General features: G+C 41.2%; 2 protein-coding genes across 4 annotated transcripts; one reads left to right on the plus strand and one right to left on the minus strand.

The window, feature by feature from the left end:
- Positions 1-3: 3 nt before the first annotated feature.
- On the plus strand, positions 4-9,046 carry b3gat1b (beta-1,3-glucuronyltransferase 1 (glucuronosyltransferase P) b). Of its 3 annotated transcripts, none has more exons than XM_053645493.1 (6): positions 4-575; positions 2,411-2,520; positions 2,960-3,015; positions 4,195-5,279; positions 5,908-6,204; positions 7,173-9,046. In XM_053645493.1, the coding sequence occupies exons 4-6, from the start codon at positions 4,614-4,616 to the stop codon at positions 7,257-7,259; spliced, it is 1,050 nt and encodes a 349-aa protein (XP_053501468.1). In that variant the 5' UTR covers positions 4-575; positions 2,411-2,520; positions 2,960-3,015; positions 4,195-4,613; the 3' UTR covers positions 7,260-9,046. The 3 variants fall into 3 exon arrangements, with proteins under 3 accessions (XP_053501468.1, XP_053501469.1, XP_053501467.1); XM_053645494.1 differs by lacking the exon at positions 4-575 and having other exon boundaries at positions 1,862-2,520; positions 4,195-4,374; positions 4,783-5,279; XM_053645492.1 differs by lacking the exon at positions 4-575 and having other exon boundaries at positions 1,862-2,524.
- A 493-nt stretch (positions 9,047-9,539) lies between these two features.
- Positions 9,540-21,184, minus strand: LOC128620464 (beta-galactosidase-1-like protein 2). Its single transcript, XM_053645487.1, has 19 exons — positions 20,973-21,184; positions 19,940-20,125; positions 19,774-19,842; positions 17,940-18,035; positions 17,274-17,382; positions 17,097-17,189; positions 15,631-15,712; positions 15,467-15,531; positions 14,556-14,640; positions 14,181-14,318; positions 13,348-13,428; positions 12,793-12,899; positions 11,710-11,856; positions 11,544-11,615; positions 11,122-11,200; positions 10,874-10,961; positions 10,664-10,775; positions 10,364-10,480; positions 9,540-9,929 (listed from the first exon to the last, which is right to left on the minus strand). The coding sequence occupies exons 1-19, from the start codon at positions 21,062-21,064 to the stop codon at positions 9,846-9,848; spliced, it is 1,902 nt and encodes a 633-aa protein (XP_053501462.1). The 5' UTR covers positions 21,065-21,184; the 3' UTR covers positions 9,540-9,845.
- Between the last annotated feature and the right edge of the window lie 17 nt (positions 21,185-21,201).

The raw sequence follows: 21,201 nt of genomic DNA on the forward strand, positions 1-21,201 counted from the left end.
TGTAGGTAGGTTAGGTCATAGGTTTATTAAGCATCTTGCAAGACTGGCCCAGCTCTCATACCAAATGAAAAGGAGGAGAGAGTGTAGGTCTCTCTGCTCGAGGCTGAAGAGAAATATAGGAACAGCAATAGGGCATATGTCTACCGAGAATCAACACCTCAGCCCCCTATTGATAGCATGTTCTTTGTGCTATTCGTGTGTTGATCACGGATCTATGTCTGGAGTAGTTTTCTTCTTTCTAGGAACTTAAGATGGTCTTTTCTAAGAACTTCATCCTTCCTAAGAACCACAGTGTTTCTAAAAAAAAAAAAAAAGAAAGAAAGAAAAAAGAGAGATAAGAAGACTTTACACTTCAGTAGTTAAACAGGACAGAATACTGACACAAGATAAGAGAAATAAGTAATGTATCCAAATTTCCACCGCAGTGTGCATGCTCACTGAATGTGTCAGAGGGTGGTTCAGTTTAGAGGAACTGTGAAAGGAAGGAGCTAGTGAACTGATCTGGTTTTGTATGTTAAAGCAGCCGAATGGGAACGAGCAGAACTGGGGTAATTCCCCTCGGAGGAGCCTCACAGGTAAATACTGTTATTTTCAATATTAATCTTACTGCTGGGATGGTTTTTAAACATGCACTCTGACTCATCCGACTCTCTGCCTGCAAGTTTCCTTGCTAAATATTTTATATCTGTAGACGTTCAATACGTTTTGGGAAAACGAAACAATGTAGAGTAAGCTTCACTCAGATATGGACAGACACATCTATTTCTGGACTTAGAAAATGGATTTGGACGATAAACTAGTGCCTGGGGATCTTTTGAGTAGAATTGGGACACGACCACGTGGGTGTAAACATGCCAGCAATCTTTATAGCAGCCCACCAAAGAGCTCTCACATCAGTCACGGTTACATAAGCAGAGAAAGAGAGAGAGAGAGAGAGAGAGAGAGAGAGAGATACAGAGAGAAGGAAGAGAGAGAGGAGCAGTGACACAGAGAGAGAGAGAGAGAGCGATACAGAGAGAAGGAAGAGAGAGAGGAGCAGTGACACAGAGAGAGAGAGAGATACAGAGAGAAGGAAGCGAGAGAGGAGCAGTGACACAGAGAGAGAGATACAGAGAGAAGGATGAGAGAGGAGCAGTGACAGACAGAGAGAGAGAGATAGAGAGAAGGAAGAGAGAGACAGGAGCAGTGACAGACAGAGAGAGAGACAGGGAGATACAGAGAGAAGGAAGCGAGAGAGGAGCAGTGACAGACCAAGAGAGAGACAGAGAGAAGGAAGAGAGTGAGAGGAGCAGTGACAGACCGAGAGAGAGACAGAAAGAAGGAAGAGCGAGAGGAGCAGTGACAGACAGAGAGACAGGGAGATACAGAGAGAAGGAAGAGGGAGGAGCAGTGACAGATCGAGAGAGATAGAGAGAGCGATACAGAGAGAACGAAGAGAGAGAAGAGCAGTGACAGACCCAAAGAGAGCGACAGAGAGATGCAGAGAGAAGGATGAGAGAGAGGAGCAGTGACGGACTGTTTTTAAATAGAATGAGATTCCTCTTTTTCACTCTAAAGGTCTTATTGCCTCTCAGCTGACTCATGAAGGAAGATGGAATAAAAGGTTAGCGTAGCACCCAAAGTACTGCAGGAGAAATAGGACGTTGAGATGAACACGGCAAGAAGATTGTGTGCAAAGATGGCGGTACTTATTTGATGGATCTGTATTTGGGGTCAGCTTGTGAAAATCCTTTAATCCTGTAGAAACTAACTTGTGTACTTGTGTACTTATGTGAACCTCATTTTTTGTTGCTCCACTGTAATACTTACCAGATGATACAAATTGGAGGAGTTCCACATCTTCATAGCACATGGCTTCTTTCTGATAACAGCTTGCAATCCAATCCAAACAAATAAGTCTGAAATAGAGATATTAAGGGTTCTGGTTTGAACCAGTTTTACTCTTTTTTTTTCTTCTTGTGGTCATGGTCATTTGTGTTGTAATTAGCATATTTCAGAGATTTCAGGACACTTTGCACATGACCTTCATTTACAGTGAACACTCTCTGTGTAACTGTGTGTGTGTGTGTGTGTGGGACCTCCTGCATCTTCATTGCTGAAACGAATAGAGAAAGTACAGGCTGTATACCAGCGTAGTCCTTCACATCTTCCCCACCGAAGCCTTCATGAATATTCATAATACAGCGCTCATCCAGAAGCCCCCGCTCTCTCCAAGCCACGTGATGTGAAAGACAAAAACGCACTCTCATATTTTCAAACACTTGACTGAGGAGATCTCGAGGCTGTTAGGCTGTATTTTCTTCTCTTTGTTCCGCTTTGCCAGTCTCCATCAGCGTCCACAATCGGTGCCTTTGTTGCTTGGATGAGAGGGGACATTCTTCCAGAGGGATGATTTTTCTCGTCTCCACAGGCTCTGGCACTGCACACGTCTGCCCCCGCACCGGCCTCACTGCCAGGCTGGAGTCCCTCTCAAGCTGACAGACGCATACAAGCATTGCAGAGGGACAGGACGTAAACATGGTTCGTGAGTATGGCTGATTTTTTTTTTTTTCTTTCTTTCTTTTTCATTTACACGTTACTTACAGATAGATACAGATACAGAAATCATTACCGGAAATGATTTTCATTCGTTTGTCTTAAGTAAATGCTTTATCCTGGTCAGGGTTGCCAGGCAAGAATATACCCTTCATGGAATGTCCATCATAGGGCACCTCAGACACACACACACACACACACACACACACCCACATTCGTACCTAGGGGAAGTCAAAATTGGAGTTTGGAGGAAACTGGAAAAACCCAGAGCGACCCCTCACAGACAGGTCGACAACATCAAACACTTTGTACAAACAGGAACGTGAGCTCTGGATCGAACTGGGAACCCCCTGGAGGTGAGGTGGCAATGCTACCTCCTATACTGTTCTACTGACCTGTCACTCCTTTGTGTTGTGTGTTACAGATCTTTGATACATTGGAAATGCACAACTGCTTCCTCCAGCATGTCCTCCTGAACACGTGAGTTGTTCATGTTCTTTTATTTATTTATTTTAATATCTTTAAAGTTCCTTTTGTCATGTTATCATTCAGTAGGTCTCACTTAATTGGACATTGGACTGCTCTGTAAACTCAGTCTTGAACTTGGATAACAACTTAAATGTGTCTCAAGTCTGTTTTGTCTTTCAGTGATTCCTGTGGCATAGGTTAGCGGATTTAATAAGGGGCAGAGCAGTTCTTTTTCTCCACTAAAACGGAATGGCTTGAGAACCATTGTTCCTGAAGACAAAATAAAAAAAATTCAATTCTGCTGATTCCTTGGCTTAGTGAGAACTATTTAGCTAAATGGTCCAAATTGTAAATGATTCCATTTTAGCAGAGAAAAACAAATGCTTGGCCCCCTAATAATACTTCTTACCTTTTGTCCTAGACACAAACTCTTTTATTCTCTCTGATTCCTTGGCTGAGTGAGAACAAATGTGCGATTTGCACCATTTATCTCCGCTCGCATCAATTTCAAGATCATTTGCATAATAATACATGAAACCTCCTTTTGCAAACTAGTCCTTGGATTTTTGGCCTTTCTTTATAAAACTGGTGTCAAGTTACTCAGCAGAGTCAACGCCTCAAGAGTTATCAAAAGGATTTTGAGATTTATAAACGACATGGCTGCCACGGGCCAATCAATTCTGGTGGGGCAGAGCGTAATTTACTTAAACAGTGGTAACTTGTGATTGCTTGAATAGATTCTTATGATACTTGGTCAACAATCTGAGGACGTCTGCAAAGTGTGGGGTGTGGACATCCACTGGTGGTGGAATTAATTTCAAATAAGTGTTTCTCAAGAACCTTACGTCCGATTGAACTGAAATTTGGTTAGTGGATTTTTGATGTTGACTGGGCTGCTTAAAAAACATGGTCACCGCTGAGCTACTATTACGCAACCTATCAGTATGTTAATCTATAGTTATGCAACTGGTCACTTCGGGTTTGCTTTGGACCTCAATTGGTGCTTGGGCCCCACAGATTGCAGCTTACGGTTATACTGTATTTATAACGTATTGTTGTATGCAAAGGATTTTTGCATTTCTTAGCATTAATTAGTATTAACTACTGCAAGCTCACGGCTGGTTAATCATTCAGAAATAGGCTAAGACAGCTAAGAAATTTACTGAAAGTTTTGTCTTTCTCTCCCTCTAGAATGACCATATGATGACTGTATGTCCCTCATCATTAGCTTATGGCATGGCGTAGAGCAGGACTTGGACATGCCGAGGCGACGAGACGTCCTTGCGCTAGTGCTAATTGTGCTGCCATGGACTTTACTCATCAGCATGTGGCATCAGGGTCCTGCCACGCCACAGCCCGTCGCACACAAGAGTAAATAAATATTTAAATCATTTCTCTCCAGATCGCTACGAGTTCTATAATGTTTCACAACATTAAATGTATCTATACATGGATAAAAACTACCACAGTTTTCATTAATAAGCTAAAAAATTGTAATCATTGGCAAATTGGTGTGGTATAAGAGGAATAAAACACTCTGAGAAGATCAAAGTAGTAACAGTAACTCCGCTTCATCACACAACCCCCTGATTGATTACTTTCCAATAATAATGCCCTCTTGTGTTTTATTCATCATTTTTTTTTTAAATATCCTGGTATATCATGTACAGGAAGTAATAAACAGCACACCTATGATCGTTGATTTTGTACTTTTGTCTCGCTTTGGTATTCCATTGCTGCTCATTTTTGATTCCGATTTATTTATTACTCCTCTCACAGATGGTAGGCATGAGGTCATCAGCATCAACGTACGAAGAAATCACCTCAAAGAAAAATGCATCACGGACAACAGCGTGCTCCGAGAACGTTCGTTTGGGCGTCCTCCACCGTGGTCCGACCTGCTGCCCACAATCCACGTCATCACGCCTACCTACACCCGAGCCGTGCAGAAAGCCGAGCTCACGCGCCTGACCAACACGCTCCTGCATGTCCCTAACCTGCACTGGATTGTGGTGGAAGATTCTCCACGCAGGACGCCGCTCGTCTCCAGACTGCTGAGGAGCTCCATGATCAATTACACACACCTGAATGTGGAGACGCCACGCGTTCACCGGATGCGCAGGGAGGCGAGGGGTCGTCGTGTGCCACGTGGAACAGTGCAGAGGAACCTCGGGTTGCGCTGGCTCCGAGAAAACCTTGGCAACAAAGCCCGGCAACAGGGGGTTGTGTATTTTGCTGACGACGACAACACGTACAGCCTGGAGCTGTTTGAGGAGGTGAGAAGAACAGAAATTTGTTAACGTCCTAAGCTTGTGGAGCTAGCTGGATGAAAAAGGTTTTCTACAGAGTTGCTGAAATACAGATATCTGAAATTGAAATCGAACAGTGGAACAGCGGCATCAACAATATTTCACCCTTCATGAAAAAGAGAACCTACTGGGCCTCAGCACTGTGGAGGAAAGAGACATAAGGCCTAATTTCTTGCAAATTTCCAATTAGCATCACCATTTATAGGTTTTGTGTTGAAGGCCATTTTACAGGTGTGCAACTTCATATTTACATCCCGGGGAAACAGTTCCTGGGGCCTTTTAAAAATATTTTGTTTTAAAGGATGGAAATTTGTTTAAAATTTTTAGGGGTGTCAATAATTTTTTTTTAAACTTTTTTTTTGGTGCTGGTGGTGGTGGGCGGGGGGGGGTGGGGGGGGTTGCTTGCGGCAGTTTAAAAAATAGCTTTTATAAACTTAGAGATTAAGAACAATTAAGGTATTTTTCCTGTTAATATTGTTTATTTTATCCAAAACATTCTGCAAATTTTTATGAAAAGGTGCCAATAATTCTGGAGGGTGAATGCATAATCTAAAGATGTCTTGTGTTTTTTTTTTCCTCCCTCACCATACTTTAGATGCGTTCAACCCAGAAGGTCTCCGTCTGGCCCGTCGCTTTTGTAGGCGGCCTACGTTACGAGTCGCCTAAAATCAACAGCCTGGGGAAAGTGTACGGCTGGAGCACCGTCTTCGACCCTCACCGGCCGTTTGCGATCGACATGGCAGGGTTCGCCATCAACCTCCAGCTCATCCTCAGTAAACCTCAGGCCTGTTTTAAGCTGAATGGCGTTAAAGGAGGATACCAGGAGAGCAGTTTGCTGGGGGAGCTGGTCACTCTCAGCGAGCTGGAGCCCAAGGCTGATAACTGCACAAAGGTGAACCCGTTAGCATCGTTTCTGTTCTGATTATGTAAAATGTGTCTAAAGTTTTGAAATGATATTTACTGCTACTACTATTACTATTACCATGACACCGTGAACACTTGGTGTAATATTTGCAAAATGAAAGCTGTAAAAAGTGTCACTGGTTCTTAGGCTAATATATATACACCGATCAGCCAAAACACTGACAGGTGAAGTGAATAACGTTGATTATCTCGTTACAATGGCATCTGTCAAGGGGTGGGATATATTAGGTGGCAAGTGAACGAAGTTGATGTGTTGGAAGCAGGAAAAATGAGCAAGCGTAAGGATCTGAGTGACTCTGACGAGGGAAAAATTGTGATGGCTAGACGACTGGGTCCGAGCCTGTCCAAAATGGCAGGTCTTGTGGGGTGTTCCCGGTATGCAGTGGTCAGTACCTACCAAAAGTGGTCCAAGGAAGGATAACCAGTGAACCGGCGACAGGGTCATGGGTTCCCAAGTCTCACTGATGCTCATGGGGAGCGAAGGCTAGCCCGTCTGGTCCGATCCCACAGAAGAGCTACTGTACTGTAGCTCTTCTGGTCTTGTATTGTTATGGCTGATCGGGGGTTTGCGTGTGTGTATGTATGTGTGTGTGTATACAGCTATTACTATTATTAGTACTACCACCATCACCCCTACTACTACTACTATTACTACTACTACTAATAATAATAACATAGAAACAATTACCCTATTATTAGTTAACAGTAATGGGGGGTCGATTGGATGACACCACCTACCTCTACCATCTAATGACACCCTCCACCCCCCGCCCCTAAATTTCTCTCACGTACATATCTGTATAGAAAGTTGTTCTAATACAACTGGCCCTCGTGTGTTCATTTGTAATTGTTATCCTGTCTGCGAGATGTGAAAACCTGCTCTCCGTGCTTTCAGATTTTCCGCTGACTTAAAAAGGTTTGAATGCGATTTTGCAGGTGCTGGTGTGGCACACCCGGACTGAAAGGCCTCTGCTGGTGAACGAAGGGAGAAAGGGCTTCACCGATTTCAACGTGGAGATATGATAATAGAGAGAGGTATTTAAATATCGACCGCTTAGCAGTTTATTCGCAACATCACAGCACATAACGTGGGACGTTGCAGTAATGTTCTAAGATAAAAGTTGCACTGCACGGACTGGACATCGTACGAAGCCACGGAATAAACAGCTTATAATCACTACTGAACTTCCACTAAGCTTTTAGAAGCATTTTCCAGCCGCTGTTCTGTATCAGGACGGATCTCTGATTTCTCACGCTGAGGATCAGCGGCTGAAGAAAAAGGCCGTTGTTCGGCGTGAGTCAGCTCTGAGCAATAGTTTCATTATCACAGCGATTGTGAACGTCATGTTTATCCAAGACACACTGAGCCATTCAGGTCTAAATGACACATACTTTTTTGTTTGGTGTTTTTTTTTTCTTTTCCAGAATGTCAAGAGTTATTTCGTTCTCAACACAGAACAGAAACTCATGGATAAAATGTCGGTGTTAAAAAAATGTTTGGAGTCGTAAGCGAATCCTTCACACAGGTTACGTACACTGCATGTGAAAAGATTGGGGACACTTCACCTTTTCCACTTACAGCGGAATGAAAGTTTGCACACCCCTAGCACCTCAATTTTACGTCAGTGTTACAAGTATTGAAAATTACACATTTAGATATAGATTCAGTGCAATATACGGTAGTGCAGACCTAGAGACACAAACCTCTCGTGTGGGCGGGGCTTAACAGAGCTTTACTCTCATTGGCTAGTGAGATTAAGATCGACAGCTTTCTGGCCTGGAAGTAAAAACTTCAGTGTGGTGAATTTTAGAGAGCGTTCTGGATGCGGTTCTCGGTATAGTTATAGTGTTTATACTTTGTAGTGGAAATTACTTAGCGTATTAATTAGTCAGTATGTTAGTTCGTAATTAATATGTGAGGAAGTCTCATATGACGGTTTTTTCGAGATGAGCTCTCAGGAACGGTACGGAGCGTCGTCATCATGATCAACTTCCTCCTCAGCTGGACACTCGAGCCGTCGATACAAATCTCACTAGGCAATGAGAGTAAATTGCTGTTAAGCCCCGCCCACATGAGAAGTTTGTGCCAGAATGGTGAACGTAAAGTTGCAGAGCGTAAAACGAAAACGCACCTTAGAAAACCGTTAACAAAGAATGTTGTTTATGTGAAGTCCATGTTAAATTTTTGCCACTGAGTTTGTTTAGTTTTTTTTTTTTTATAGATATTTTGTTTCAGAGTATTTTCCTTCTTTCTCACTGTATATTTTGTTCATTTCTTGAAAAGATACGTTCAAGACTTCTGGCACAAATTTAATTCCATACAAATTTAGTCCTCATTTTATTTTGAACAAACAGAATTTTTTTTTTAAATGTAAGTTTAAACTTAAATGAAAAAATTCATAATTACCAATGTAAATTATTATCTAAAAATTGTGTACAGGTGTGCAACCTCAAATTATAATTATTAACAAATTTTAAATTATTACAAATAGTGTACTATGAAAGGAGACGCTTATTAGACTCGTATTAGACTCTTTTTTTCTTCCTTTTTGTGGAATTGAGGAAAAAAAATCGATGGATGAATCTCAGATTTGACATTTTCTTAAATTATTATTGTTATTATTATTTAAAACTTTTAAAAAAAAGGTGCAACCCTCTACTTCTCATCACCGCCATATGACAATATAGCATAGACCTGGATTTAAAAAACATCACCATTAAAATATAGTTGGATATAGACACATGACTTTGAAATTCTTTTTTGATGAATGACGAAAGCTGTATTCTCCTGTTCAGGTTTTTGTCAGGGTTTTCATATGTAACACCTGAAGGCTTCAAGGAAAACATTTCAAAAAGCTACAGGTTTTGCAGGAGTCCCCTGACTTTTAGACATGGCGGCGTGTCATTATTTGTTTCCTTTATGGCATGAATAAAGAACCGATATTCTCCTAGACACTAACGGCACACTGTAGTAGCAAAAACAACGACTTCCTCCATCACTGCTTGTTTAAAAGCCATGTGTTAATTCTACGATTTCTATTCATCGTGCCTTCCTCATGTTCTAATCTCTTTATTTTTGATCATGTCTCTCTGTATCAGCTTAATTCATTTTAGTTAAGACAGATAAGAGGAAACAGGCAATAAAAATGAACAATACCACACCGGGCGACTTGTCAGAACTTTATTATCAAATCGCAAATATCAAAAAGGTTAATAAACAGTTTATAAATATGTGTAAAATGAATAAATAAAAGCAAATTACACTTACATATGGCAATATTGCAAATAAATAAATAAATCAGCATGAAATATCAGTCAGAATATTTTAATGTTAGTGCAATGTGTGCTTCTTTAGTTTTGCACTAAAGCTCTGATGAATGTTTTGCACTAATCTTTTTGTTCCCCCTTCAGCACAATTTGGTGTTTCCACATCCTCAGTTTGAAGCTGGATGTTACTGGGATGATAAGCTCAGCTTTGAGCAGATATTTTTTTGGGTGAGATGGACTTAGAAACAATTACCACGTAGGTTTGGTGAAATAAATTAAGCACAGGAACATTGTCTACGTTTCATCTTTCGCCGGATCTGGATGAGTCCATCGTTTCCGTCACTATATGTCCACGGTCATTCCCAGATCAGGAGTGGTTTCAAACTGGAGTTTAAGATCAGATTCCTCTTCCTCAAATGCAGTGACCTGAAATAAACCAGAGAAACCTGTGAGACAAACACGACTTACGTCCAATTCAGGTCAAATGAACCTTTTTTTTTCTTCTTAATTTTTTACGCCAGTGGAATAAAAACTCTTTATGTACTTGCCCTAGACATGAAATCTTGTTTTTATATTCCAGAGAGTATGTTCAGGTTAACAAGGTGAAATAACAGTTTGGTTTGTAAATCTGTAGCAAAAATTTGAAAAAGAGACCAAAAAAAAAACCCCAAAGGCACCACAGCAGACAAATTTAAGTGCTTACCTAAAGAGAAAACGTACAGTAAAATGATCTCTTAAAGAGAAAACAGGTTCAGTAAAATGATCTCTTAAAAAAAAAAAAACAGTTTTCAGTAAAATGTCCTCAACCAAAACAAAGGCACCTGGTAAAACATAACCAACAGCGAATTGTGATAACTGACGTGGTTGATTCCGCTGTTGAGGAAAGGCCCTGGGATGTAGAGCGCCTGCTGGGGGCCGACGTGCCAATAACGTCCGACGTTCTGACTGTTGATGAAGATCACGCCTTTGCTCCAGCTCTGTAATCACACAAATGATGTCTGCCTTATTTACAGAATGAACACATTTGCCTATCATGCCAGTGAGTATGATAGTGTCAGAAAGTATTGATTAAACTTGAACAATGGCGTGTAAAAGTTTACATACTCACACTGTATGCCTAAAAAAATAAGGGTATTTGAACTTCAACACGTCTCACTCACAGGCAGCTTAACGAACGTGTCACTCGGATATCCGTCCACGAACAGTCTTCCCTGCAGAAACGCCGGAAAGCTCGGCTTCTGAGGGAGAGACTTCCACGGAGCGCTGTATAAACTAAACACAGCAGTTTGCCAAGCTTAAACAAACCTCTCGCACGATCTCATTTAACATGCGCTGGCTCGTACTCAGAATATGATCGCATTTTCATGCACCTGTCAATAAAGCCGCGTGTCATATCCAGGCTGTAAATTGTGAAGTCTCGAAGAGGCACGTTGTTCAGTAAAATGTCTCCGACAATCCCTGGAACAAAAACAAACGACCTTCCTAATGGTGTTATATACTGTAGTGTAATAATAACTGTGGAAGCCATGTTATTAGGGGTAGGTAGTTCTACTTTTTGGAAACGGGTGTTTTTCAGAAAACATCCTGAACTATCCTGGTACTTTATTTGGTCCAGTACCTTTGCGCTGATTGTCCATGGTACGGCCAAAATGCACTCTTCCGCAGTTTTCCACCAGAAAACTCAAAGTTCGCGCCTCCTACAAACACACACACACACACACACAATTAAATCTCAATAAAATGATAAAACGGCCATTCTCCAATCACAGTGCGGCTTCGATTAGACAGTGAATGCGTTTCAGTGTGACACGACTGCAACGCACTGACCAAAGTCAAACGTAACGCAACAAGGAACTCCATCCATTTCTGACGCAAAAGTGAACGCTTAACTCTTTAAAAAGGCAAAAAAACCCAAAACAACCTGTTTTACGCTGAATAGATGGAGCGATGGAAGAGCATTGCTTTTCAGTGTGGCACGTCGTCCTCATGTCACAAGTTTCGGTTCATGCATACATTAATAAATAATGAAATCTTCGATACCTTCCCATCAGAAACCGCTAACTCTGTATTCTTGTAGTCGAAAGTGCCGATGTAGCCTCTGTTCACAAACACCTGAAACGTCATACAACCAACAATCATGGGATATTAGTATGAGATGATAACACTGATTGTTGTTTTATTTTTACTGAATCGGCACGGTTTTTACCAGTGCTCTGTCTCGGATGTTGTTTCCCGATTTTAAGAAGCCTCCGGTGGTGATGGAGGTCTCGTACAGCGTGTATCCATACGCTTGTCCGTTCCCTTTGTTTACGGGGAGATTCTCCATGTTAACAGGACTCCTGGATTTAAAAGGCTTCAAAAATAAAGAACATTATTATTACGTTTTATTATTATTATTATTATTATTATTATTATTAATAACTGACAAACCAAGAACTTGTGGTATGTGTTTTTGTCGTTTACTTTTAACTTTGTTTAGTTTAACTTACAACCCCAATTCCGAAAAAGTTGGGACGGTATGGAAAATGCTCATTGAAACAAAGAGGAGTGATTTGTAAATGTACTTTGACTTTGTATTTAAACAAAAGAACATATAAAGACGAGGCATTCGATGTTTTACCTAATCAACTGCATAGTTTTTTGAAGGTAAATGTATATTTTGAAATTGATGCATGCGACACGTTTTAAAAAAGTTGGGACAGGGGTAATTTAGGACTAATGGCGATGTGACGAGTTGAAATAAATAGGTGGTGTGAAACAGTGTGAGGCAATCGTCTAATCATAAGGACCTTTCAAAAAAAGGCCTAGGGGAACATTCCGCTTGCTAAACTTAACCAACTGGTGTCTTCACTCAGCGTCCAAAAGCTTAATAAGAAACGGCGATGTCGCAAAGCGGTAAACAGTCGACTGTCCCAACTTTTTTGGAGTGTGTTGCAGTCACCAGATCTGAAACGAGTGTATATTTTCAAAAAGTTCACAAAGTAAAACATCAAATGTGTTAATAATGTGTTTTCAATATAGCACAGGCTGAACTGAATTGTCAAATAACTCTTTTTGCTTGTTTTTTTTTTTTTCCATTAGCATTTTCCATACTGTCTCAACTTTTTCGGAATTGGGGTTGTATGTTTGAGAAGAAACAAATCTGTATTATCTTTAGGTAATACACTGGCCATACGATGAGCACAGGCCAGAATGTACCCGATAAAGGTTTAAATCCGGCCCACTAAAAGAAAGGTTCCGAGTCTCTGTTAATCCATTAGCGGGCAACAGAGAGCAATAAGCTTCACACCTCATTTGTGAAAGGCAGAGCGTCCCATAAAGACAAGTGTCTGTACATGATCGCTGCCTCGTAGTTTTCCTTCCAGCGCACAGCCGGTATCTCCGGCAGAGGTTCACCTGAAACACACCAACTCGCTAAAATCACTTTGTACTGAAACACACACAAGAAACACTGAAGTAAAGTAGACGAAAAGGAATAGTTTGGCCAAAATCTAAACGTACATAATGTCCTCCTAGCTCAAATGCATTCGATTAGCCAAGGCAAGTTTGCATCTTTAGTTTTGTACTGTGACGCTATGAAGCTAATGTCGCTAACAATTAATGTAAACCTATAGCTTCCAGTTCAGCATTGTGGTTTCTGGCTATGATAAACTCTTGTTTCTATAATGCTGAACTGGAGGTCATTAGCTTCCATTACTTGTTAGCCTTCGGCAACCATCTGAGGCGAAAATCAGACGCTAGATATTTTTAGCTAGTCTGTTTTGGTGTAAGAGGAATACTGCGTACATTTTATTTTTGGCCAAAAACTGCTCCATTAAAAGCAAAACAAGATTGTGTCACACACTATTGTATCGAACGAGGAGTTCTCTCAGCAGATGGTACTTCGGTGTATATTCACCGGCCTCGGACAAAGGCGCGTCATAATCTAAAAGAATCGAATACAGAATGATAAAAAATATATATAGAGAGAGAGATCTCCATATACATTATAAGACTTTGCAGGACAATTCCTTAACACTGAAGATAAAATACACGTACGCATTTAATGGCTCAATCCTGCTCCCTGGTGGTGATCTTGAGTAGTGTATGTACAAAAATCTCACTATGAGAGACAATTTAACTACCATCAACCTTCAATTAAGCCCAGTTTGGTAAATATATATATATATATATATATATATATATATATATATATATATATATATATATATAAAAACACACTCTCAGTTGAATCTTGTCAGGGATTCCCAAACTCTCTTAGCAAAAGACCCCAAATGGACATTTTCTAAGCAACAAGCCCTGACCACCATATGTTTTTATTTTCCAGATTTAAAGGCAAGACAGTCAGAGTTGCTCTACGTTGTCGAAGAACTAGTGACACAGAAATTTGTCCATTTTTATTGCTTATGTGTGCTTATTAACTGTGTCAGGATAGCGAAAAAGTGGTGTGTTTGACTGTGACTTCCAGGAGATTGTGAGTTTCTGACACCATGGGGTTATGGGGGTCATGACACCAAGTCTGGAAACCCCTGGTCTACGGAGTGAACCTTTAGAACTTCTTTAACATTACTGTACATCACTCGCTGAAGTACCTTAGCTTGTAAATTGTTTACATCCTTGTATACAAAATAAAAAAGGACCTTTATCCTGACAGTGCAATACAAAAAGATGACAAACCATAGCTCGTGATTAGAGCCTTGTAAGAGGGGCTTGCCACAGCGCCGGTCATGAAGCCAAAGTTTGTTCCTCCGTGGAACATGTGCAGGTTGATGGACATGCCGCGTCGCAAAACCTCTCTAATCACTGCAAACATGTCTAACAGGGAAGAGACGCACTCAGACTCACTTACTTATAAGGTGTTTTAAAATATATGTACCTAATAAAAAAATCATTTAAAGGTAAAGACGTGTCGAAAACCGTAATATAACAACAACAACAAAAATACAGTATAATTAATTCATATAATATAATTACTTATATCGATTGTATTGCTGAGAACACAATTCTAAACATTTAAAAATCCTAAAAATAAATAAATAAATAAAAAGTTACCTTCTACAGGAAAGATGTGATGCAGATCTCCCCAGCCATCGAAGCATCCGGTCAAGTACTCCATAATTAAAACAGGGCTGTTCGGCTGAAAATCAGTTATACAATATGTAAGGATTAAAACCCTTGGGGTCGTGCTCTTAGAGGAAAATCATCAACGGCGGGGTGGTGTGATGAAGCGGAGTTATTCAAAATAACGTCCCGAAATAACTCCTCTTTATACACCAACGTTTATTTATTTATTTATTTATTCAATTATTTATGGAACTATAAATGGATTTTTAAAAATCCATTTGCAGTTGTTGTGGAACGTCATGAGACAAGATAGCTCCTGTTCTCACTTAGGTTACAGCAGCTACAAACAGTCATTTATTAATAAATGTACATCTACGATAAGACGAGAAAACGCACCGCATCAGTCCTGAAGACTTTCACACGGCGGAAGATTTACAGCTTTTGTTCCAAAGTGCTGACACTGGAGACTCCTTCCATAAACGTTAAATAAACGTCTCCTTAGACATTACATCATAGCGATGATCTTACGGTTGAAATAACAACACGTTTCTGCTTCACATCTGTTTTGATTATTCGAGCTGTTGTATAGAATTAATCAACACCTTCTGACCAATCAGAATTGAGAATTCAACGGCGCTTTGTTGTGGGGCAAATCGCGGTATCGTTATTGGGGGTCTTTCAGGAGGAGGATGTCTGCTTTGGGTTACCGAGCTGTCCACAATTACCTGGACAGATTTAAATGGGAAATATCACGGACGCTTTTTGTGGAAGGAAATCCAATACGTTCATGAGCGTACTATTAAAGAAAATGTAATAAACTATGATCAAAGGGCAGTTAAAGCTTGACATTTAATATCCGGACAATCAGACGACACGATTAATCAGTCGAGTCTGATTACCTGCACAGAATCCAGATAATTGATGTCTTCGTAATTTAGTCTCCGCAGATTCAGAGTCCTGACGACTGAGACAACGGAAAAATCTGTTAACGTTAACTTGTGCACTGTTGAAAATACTGATTCTGGGATATCAGATTATGTCAGATGTCTTATCGGTGCTTTACCTCCGCTCACTCCTCCACTCTTTAAGCCTTCATGGCTGTCTGATGTGAGGAGAAGCTCACTGATACCTCTCGACTCGAGAGCCTGAAGAGAAAACAGCAAATAAAAGCAATTCCCCCGCCCCCGTTTAACTAGTAATCAAACATTTGATTTCTCAGTAAAGAAGTCAATGAAAGTGTACGGTCTTATGTTTGTGTGCATGCAAGCGTACTTTGCTAATTAACACCACAATATTCCAGTTTGATTGTTCATATCAAGGTTGCACAGCATATCGAGCGCTGCTTGTTTTTGTCCCGTTTTCCATGTGCGTTTTTTTTTTTCTTGATGTATTTGTGTCGCTTTTGGTCCCGTCTCCGCCCCCGTCATGGCACTGGCTTTGCTCCTCTATTGTTTGCGCCTGTTCTGTGTTCGGCCCTTAATTCATTTGGTTATTTATGCCCTGCTGTTTCCATTTCTCTTTGCGAAGTCTTGCCAACCGTATCATGTATTTTTTCCTAGTGTTATTTATTGTCTTTTCAAACTCAGAGTCATTTTGAATCCTGATTGCCCATCTTTGATGTTATCTGCATGTGCTTTGACCCACGTTTTGGACGGATTTCTGGATTTGCCCTAATAAAAACACGCCACACAACGTCCTAATTTTCCAGTTTTTGTGCTCAATCGCTAGCTTCAGTCGAAATTAGAAACTTTGATCCAATAACTGAGTTTATAGCACCACCACTCAGGACCCTCAGGATCTTAATGCAGACACACTGATGAATGTTTATTTATTTATATTAGGGGCAAGGTCAGCAGGGGGCAATGTAGATTAACCAATTAGGCTTGTTTTTAGAAAGTAGTAGAATACATAGAGGAAACGCTGCATTTAACGCTGTATCCAGAGCTCAGGATTGAACCCTGGACATATAAGCCACACCCACAACATGCTGCATCAAACCATCTCCTTTTCCTCATATCAAATTTCCCATGTCTTGCCGTCCCGTCGCAGCTCGGACCTTGGATGGATGTCCCGATTTTCATTAATGCGTTCTTGCATAACAAACGATCGTTTGTATCTTGGTTGTGACTTCTGACGTGACAAAACGATGAAAAAAAACGGCGATACCGGAGACCTTTTCAAAACAATCCAGCAGCTGATTTGTTAGTAAAAACACCTTGAGCGGCAGAGAAGTCACTGCGATGTGTGAGATGACCAGAGCTTTGACTGTGGCTTTAACAGGAAAGTTGAAACCTCGGAAGCCGATCTGATTGGGCAGAGTGTACAGCTGAAGAGGTGAGGGAGCCGGACAGACTAAAAGACTAAAGCGCCGCTGCATCGCTCTCTTTAGGATGAAATGAAGCGAGGGATGCCAATAAACGCCGATAATCAGATGTTAATTATAAAGGTTAATATACAAGTAGTAGGGCCCAAGCTGTCGAACCGGCAACCGTCTTTTAAGCACCGAACTACTAATGCGCTTTCCCATACCTCTTTCAGAAACGCCATATATTTCCTGTCCGCTGCGTACGACCCGTATTCGTGCTCCACTTGCACGGCGATGATAGGTCCGCCTTTCCTAAACTGCACAGCAAATCAGGACGGTTTTTTATTGCTTTCCCCGCGGAACATTTTTTAAATAGTACAAGTCATACGAAACTGACAAACCTGCAAAGGCACCATTTTGGGAACGAGCCTGTCCAAAAAAGCATCGACGGCATGCGTGAAGCCAGCGTACGTCGTCCTCAGCTTCATTTTCCTGTCTCTTAACAGCCAGCTGTGAGTGGAGCAAAAGTGCATCCAGTATCAGAACAGATCAGCCATAACATCACCAAAGACTAGTTTTGAAGATGATCATCTAAACCCTTACAAGGATATCCAGCCGTAAATATCTGACCCGCATCCTAACAGAACAATATTTGACAATATGTGTTCTTTCATTGAGATATCAGAGCTAGGCTGTGCTGTACAGTGCAATGAGTTTTGCATGTGTTTACGCGCTGCATTGCTAGTATGACTAAAATGACCAGAAAACAACTTTTCTACAAAAATGTAAATCATTCGGATGCTTTCACATCTCAGGATTTGCAAAACAGAAGTGCTGTATCATATATTGTGTTTTAGCACTCTGTCCTCCATGTTGTTTTTCTCACTTGCCTCGCAACTTGCGATCTGATTGGTCAGGAGTACTTGACGTCACGTGACGCTTTTAAGGAAAGCTCATTGAGAAGTGAGGACAAAATGCCTTGCAAAAGTAAAGAATGAAAAACGTCCTACGGTGACGCCGAGTACTATTTCTCGCTACAGCACTGATGCTGAAATCAGGAGTCTCACCTGGGCAATCCCCCGAGGTCCAGCTCTGAGGAGATGTACGGACCCGGGTGAAGGATAACCCAGAGACCAACGTCAGCCGCCTGGAGGAGAAACGTCCTGCGGAATCAAGGCAGATCTTACATTGTGAAACCCTATTCGTTAGTGTTAACGGTGGATAAATGAAACGTACCGTTCGTGTTCCGGACATCCTGAGCATGTATTCAGAGATAACGCCAACGTCAACGGGTGTTACGTTTTTAAGCTTTAGGCTCGAACACACGGCCTGTCGTCATGGCGACGCTGCAGCGGTTTAATTAGAGCGTGCTGATGTAATCGCTGTAGCGTTAACGACTCCTAAGCCAGCGGGTTAATCTCCCTCCTGACTGAAGCTGTCAGGGGAACGGCCGTGCAAATCATCCGCGTCTTGTGTGTGTTAAGAGATGCTTAGCACAAACGTTACGCGTTATAATCCTTAAGCACATGTACGTGTTAAGCTCACGCTCTAACAAACACAACTGGGTTTTGGAGTCTGGAAGGTTTCCTTCTTCTGAGACAGAAGGTTGATTACCTGTGTACAGTATGTAAAATTCACGGTATGGTAATCAGACAACCTCGTATTAGGTTACGGTTCAGTGCAAAAGTTTGCATCCCCTCAGGACAAAATGTGTCTGTGTGTGTGTTAGGTTTCACACACTTGTTCCAAGATGTTAATGGTTTCCAGACTGTGATACATATTTGTAAGTGATAAAACGCTCCGTGTCCTGCTGTTATAGTAAAATAATCAATGACGGTGTAGTGTGCTGAAGCAGAGTTAATGAATTCTTTTACTATAACAGCATGCCCCGAAGAGTTTTATTCCTCTTGCACGACAGCAATTTGCCAACGCTTGCTTTTTTTTATTTCCATTTATTAAAGCACAACATGTTGTACTTTTTTATCCATGTAATGTTCTGGAACGATTTGCCTTATTGTTTAGATCAGTGGTTTTCAAAGTGAGTGCCGCGGCGCGGCGCCCCCTGGCGGCCCCCAAGGGGGCCTCAACAATTTGGTGCGCCCATCCCTCCCACTAGTATGTTTTCTCTTTCTCACTCTCAGACAACCACACACACACACACACACACACACACACACACACACACACAATCAATTCCTAATGTAATGTAATGTAAAGATATAAGATGTAATTATTAATAAAAAAAAAAGGGGGATATATTCAGAAGTCTGTATTTTTAATGTGTTTTAAAGACATCTTGCAAAAGGGGGGCCTCGGTCAAATGTTAATGCCATTGGGGGGGACCTTGCCCTGAAAAAGTTTGGGAACCTCTGGTTTAGATGGTTGTCTTGTTTGTGTGTGTGTGTGTGTGTGTGTGTGTGTGTGGGTGTGGGTGAATATCATTCTTTGTAACATAAGACATTCCGAAAGCCCATTTATACTCAACCCTTGCATACATACAGTGCTTTGCATAGTTATTTGCCCCCTGTGGTGTGTGTGTGTGTGTGTGTGTGTGTGTGTGTGTGTGTGTGTGTGTGTGTGTGTTGATATGTTATTTGGTTATCAAATCAGTGTAGGAGCAGTGCATTGTCCACCTGGTATATTTGTTCTGTAAAACTGTATTTTATTTTAAACTGCATATTTTAAATACAGTACGGCGGATGTGATGAGCCACACCTGTGTGATGTCATGTCATGATCTATACTTGCATATACAGTATATATATTAGATTATATTATATGTAGAGAATAAAACTGTCAACAGTGTGCTCACTGGTGTAACCTCACACCTGTTGCGTCAGGACATTTTCCTACATGCAGATGCTGTTCAAAAACAAACGGATGAGGGTGGAAATGATCTTACTCCAAATCCAGACCTGCGTTGAACTGGAAACTCCCTCGTTCGGGCTCGTGCAGGTTCCACGGCACGTATCTGAAACACAGCCACGGATCAGATTACCGACACCGTCCCCACGCCTGAGTTTCTTTTAAAAAATGCCGTCACGGGCGCTAACGTGTTCCACACCTACGTGGTTAGAGTGTTGAGCCCGCAAGCCTTCATCTTCATCATGCGGTCCTTCCAGTAGGCCCGAGGGACGCGGAAATAGTGAAGGGAACCCCCGAGGACACGGAACGGCTCGCCTCCCAGCGTGAACTGGGAAGAGTTGACCGTTAATCCCTGTTTCCTGCTGATCTTCATCTTCTCTGGTTGTCCACTAAAGCAAGAATGATATGATCAGAGGTAATACAAGAGTTAATCCAACGTGGTCTGACTCAGTCTCATCTAGGACTTGTCGGTACCCAGTGCTCCACTGTGTTTGTGCATGAGAACTGGTCTGTGAGTTCACAACCCCTTACAATGGTTAGGCTATTTGTTAACAAATAGTTCCGACACTAAATGGTACTTCATACTGTCACGTTGGCGTAAGTGTTCTATTTAGAACCCAACGATAGAGAGTTTCCTTTTTTAGAAAAAAAAAAAAATTGCAAACAGAAATCCTGGGTCAAATATACATCCATTAATCATCCAAAGAACCTGCGACGTGGTTGAATCGATGCAAGCTCAGATGGTAAGGCTTTGAGTTACAGCTCAGAAGGTTGTGGGTTCAAATCCCTGCACCACCAAAGTGCCACAATGGGGTCCTTAAGCAAGACCCTTATTTGCAGCCTGCATCAATGGTGAGTTGCTTTTTTTGGGGTGATTCGATCGTGCGTTGTTTTATACTATGTATGACAAAGTTGCTCCCAGTAAATTACTGTAAAATTTACATCCAATTTTTTTTTTTTTACAGTAAGAATAAGAATAAGAACAATAGTCCTATAGCCCCCAATATAGAACCATATGGAATATTTATAACAGCTTATAGTCACATGTCAGTGATATTATCATGTAATGACACATAAATGAACCAAAAAATTCAACATGGCAACAAATTCAACACGATTTAACCCATGCACATTAACAACTATATATTCAACTTCATCTACAAAAAAACAAAACAAACAAACCCAGAAAACAGATTTCTTTTCCTCGTGCAAACGATTCTTTTTTTTTCTTCTCACCTGAAATGCCGGTAAATGATGATCCCGGTGATACTCAGGAACAGCAGCACACACCGGCGCCGGTGCGCGCTCCTGATGCTTACGACCACCATCGGGCACTTCTTTATACAGAGCAAATACTTTATAGGCTATTTGATTTACTTGTTTGTTTTTTTAACGAAAAGATCATCTTCTAAATCCACGACGAGCAAAAAAAACTAAACAGACGTTACACTGCGCTTGTTTCTTA

Source organism: Ictalurus furcatus, chromosome 16, assembly GCF_023375685.1.
Source record: "Ictalurus furcatus strain D&B chromosome 16, Billie_1.0, whole genome shotgun sequence".
Taxonomy (NCBI): domain Eukaryota; kingdom Metazoa; phylum Chordata; class Actinopteri; order Siluriformes; family Ictaluridae; genus Ictalurus; species Ictalurus furcatus.

What these genes read in the sequence shown, in the direction of transcription:
- b3gat1b (XM_053645493.1), top strand. Translation starts at nt 4,614, where the DNA reads ATGCCCTCTTGTGTTTTATTCATCATTTTTTTTTTAAATATCCTGGTA. An exon ending in GCCTGGAGCTGTTTGAGGAG is followed by an intron (nt 5,280 to 5,907) that starts GTGAGAAGAACA and finishes ACCATACTTTAG; the next exon opens with ATGCGTTCAACCCAGAAGGT. An exon ending in AGGCTGATAACTGCACAAAG is followed by an intron (nt 6,205 to 7,172) that starts GTGAACCCGTTA and finishes GCGATTTTGCAG; the next exon opens with GTGCTGGTGTGGCACACCCG.
- LOC128620464 (XM_053645487.1), bottom strand. Translation starts at nt 21,064, where the DNA reads ATGGTGGTCGTAAGCATCAGGAGCGCGCACCGGCGCCGGTGTGTGCTG. An exon ending in GACCTCGGGGGATTGCCCAG is followed by an intron (nt 17,383 to 17,939) that starts GTGAGACTCCTG and finishes CTCCACTCACAG; the next exon opens with CTGGCTGTTAAGAGACAGGA. An exon ending in CTCTGCCTTTCACAAATGAG is followed by an intron (nt 11,857 to 12,792) that starts GTGTGAAGCTTA and finishes TTATTTTTGAAG; the next exon opens with CCTTTTAAATCCAGGAGTCC.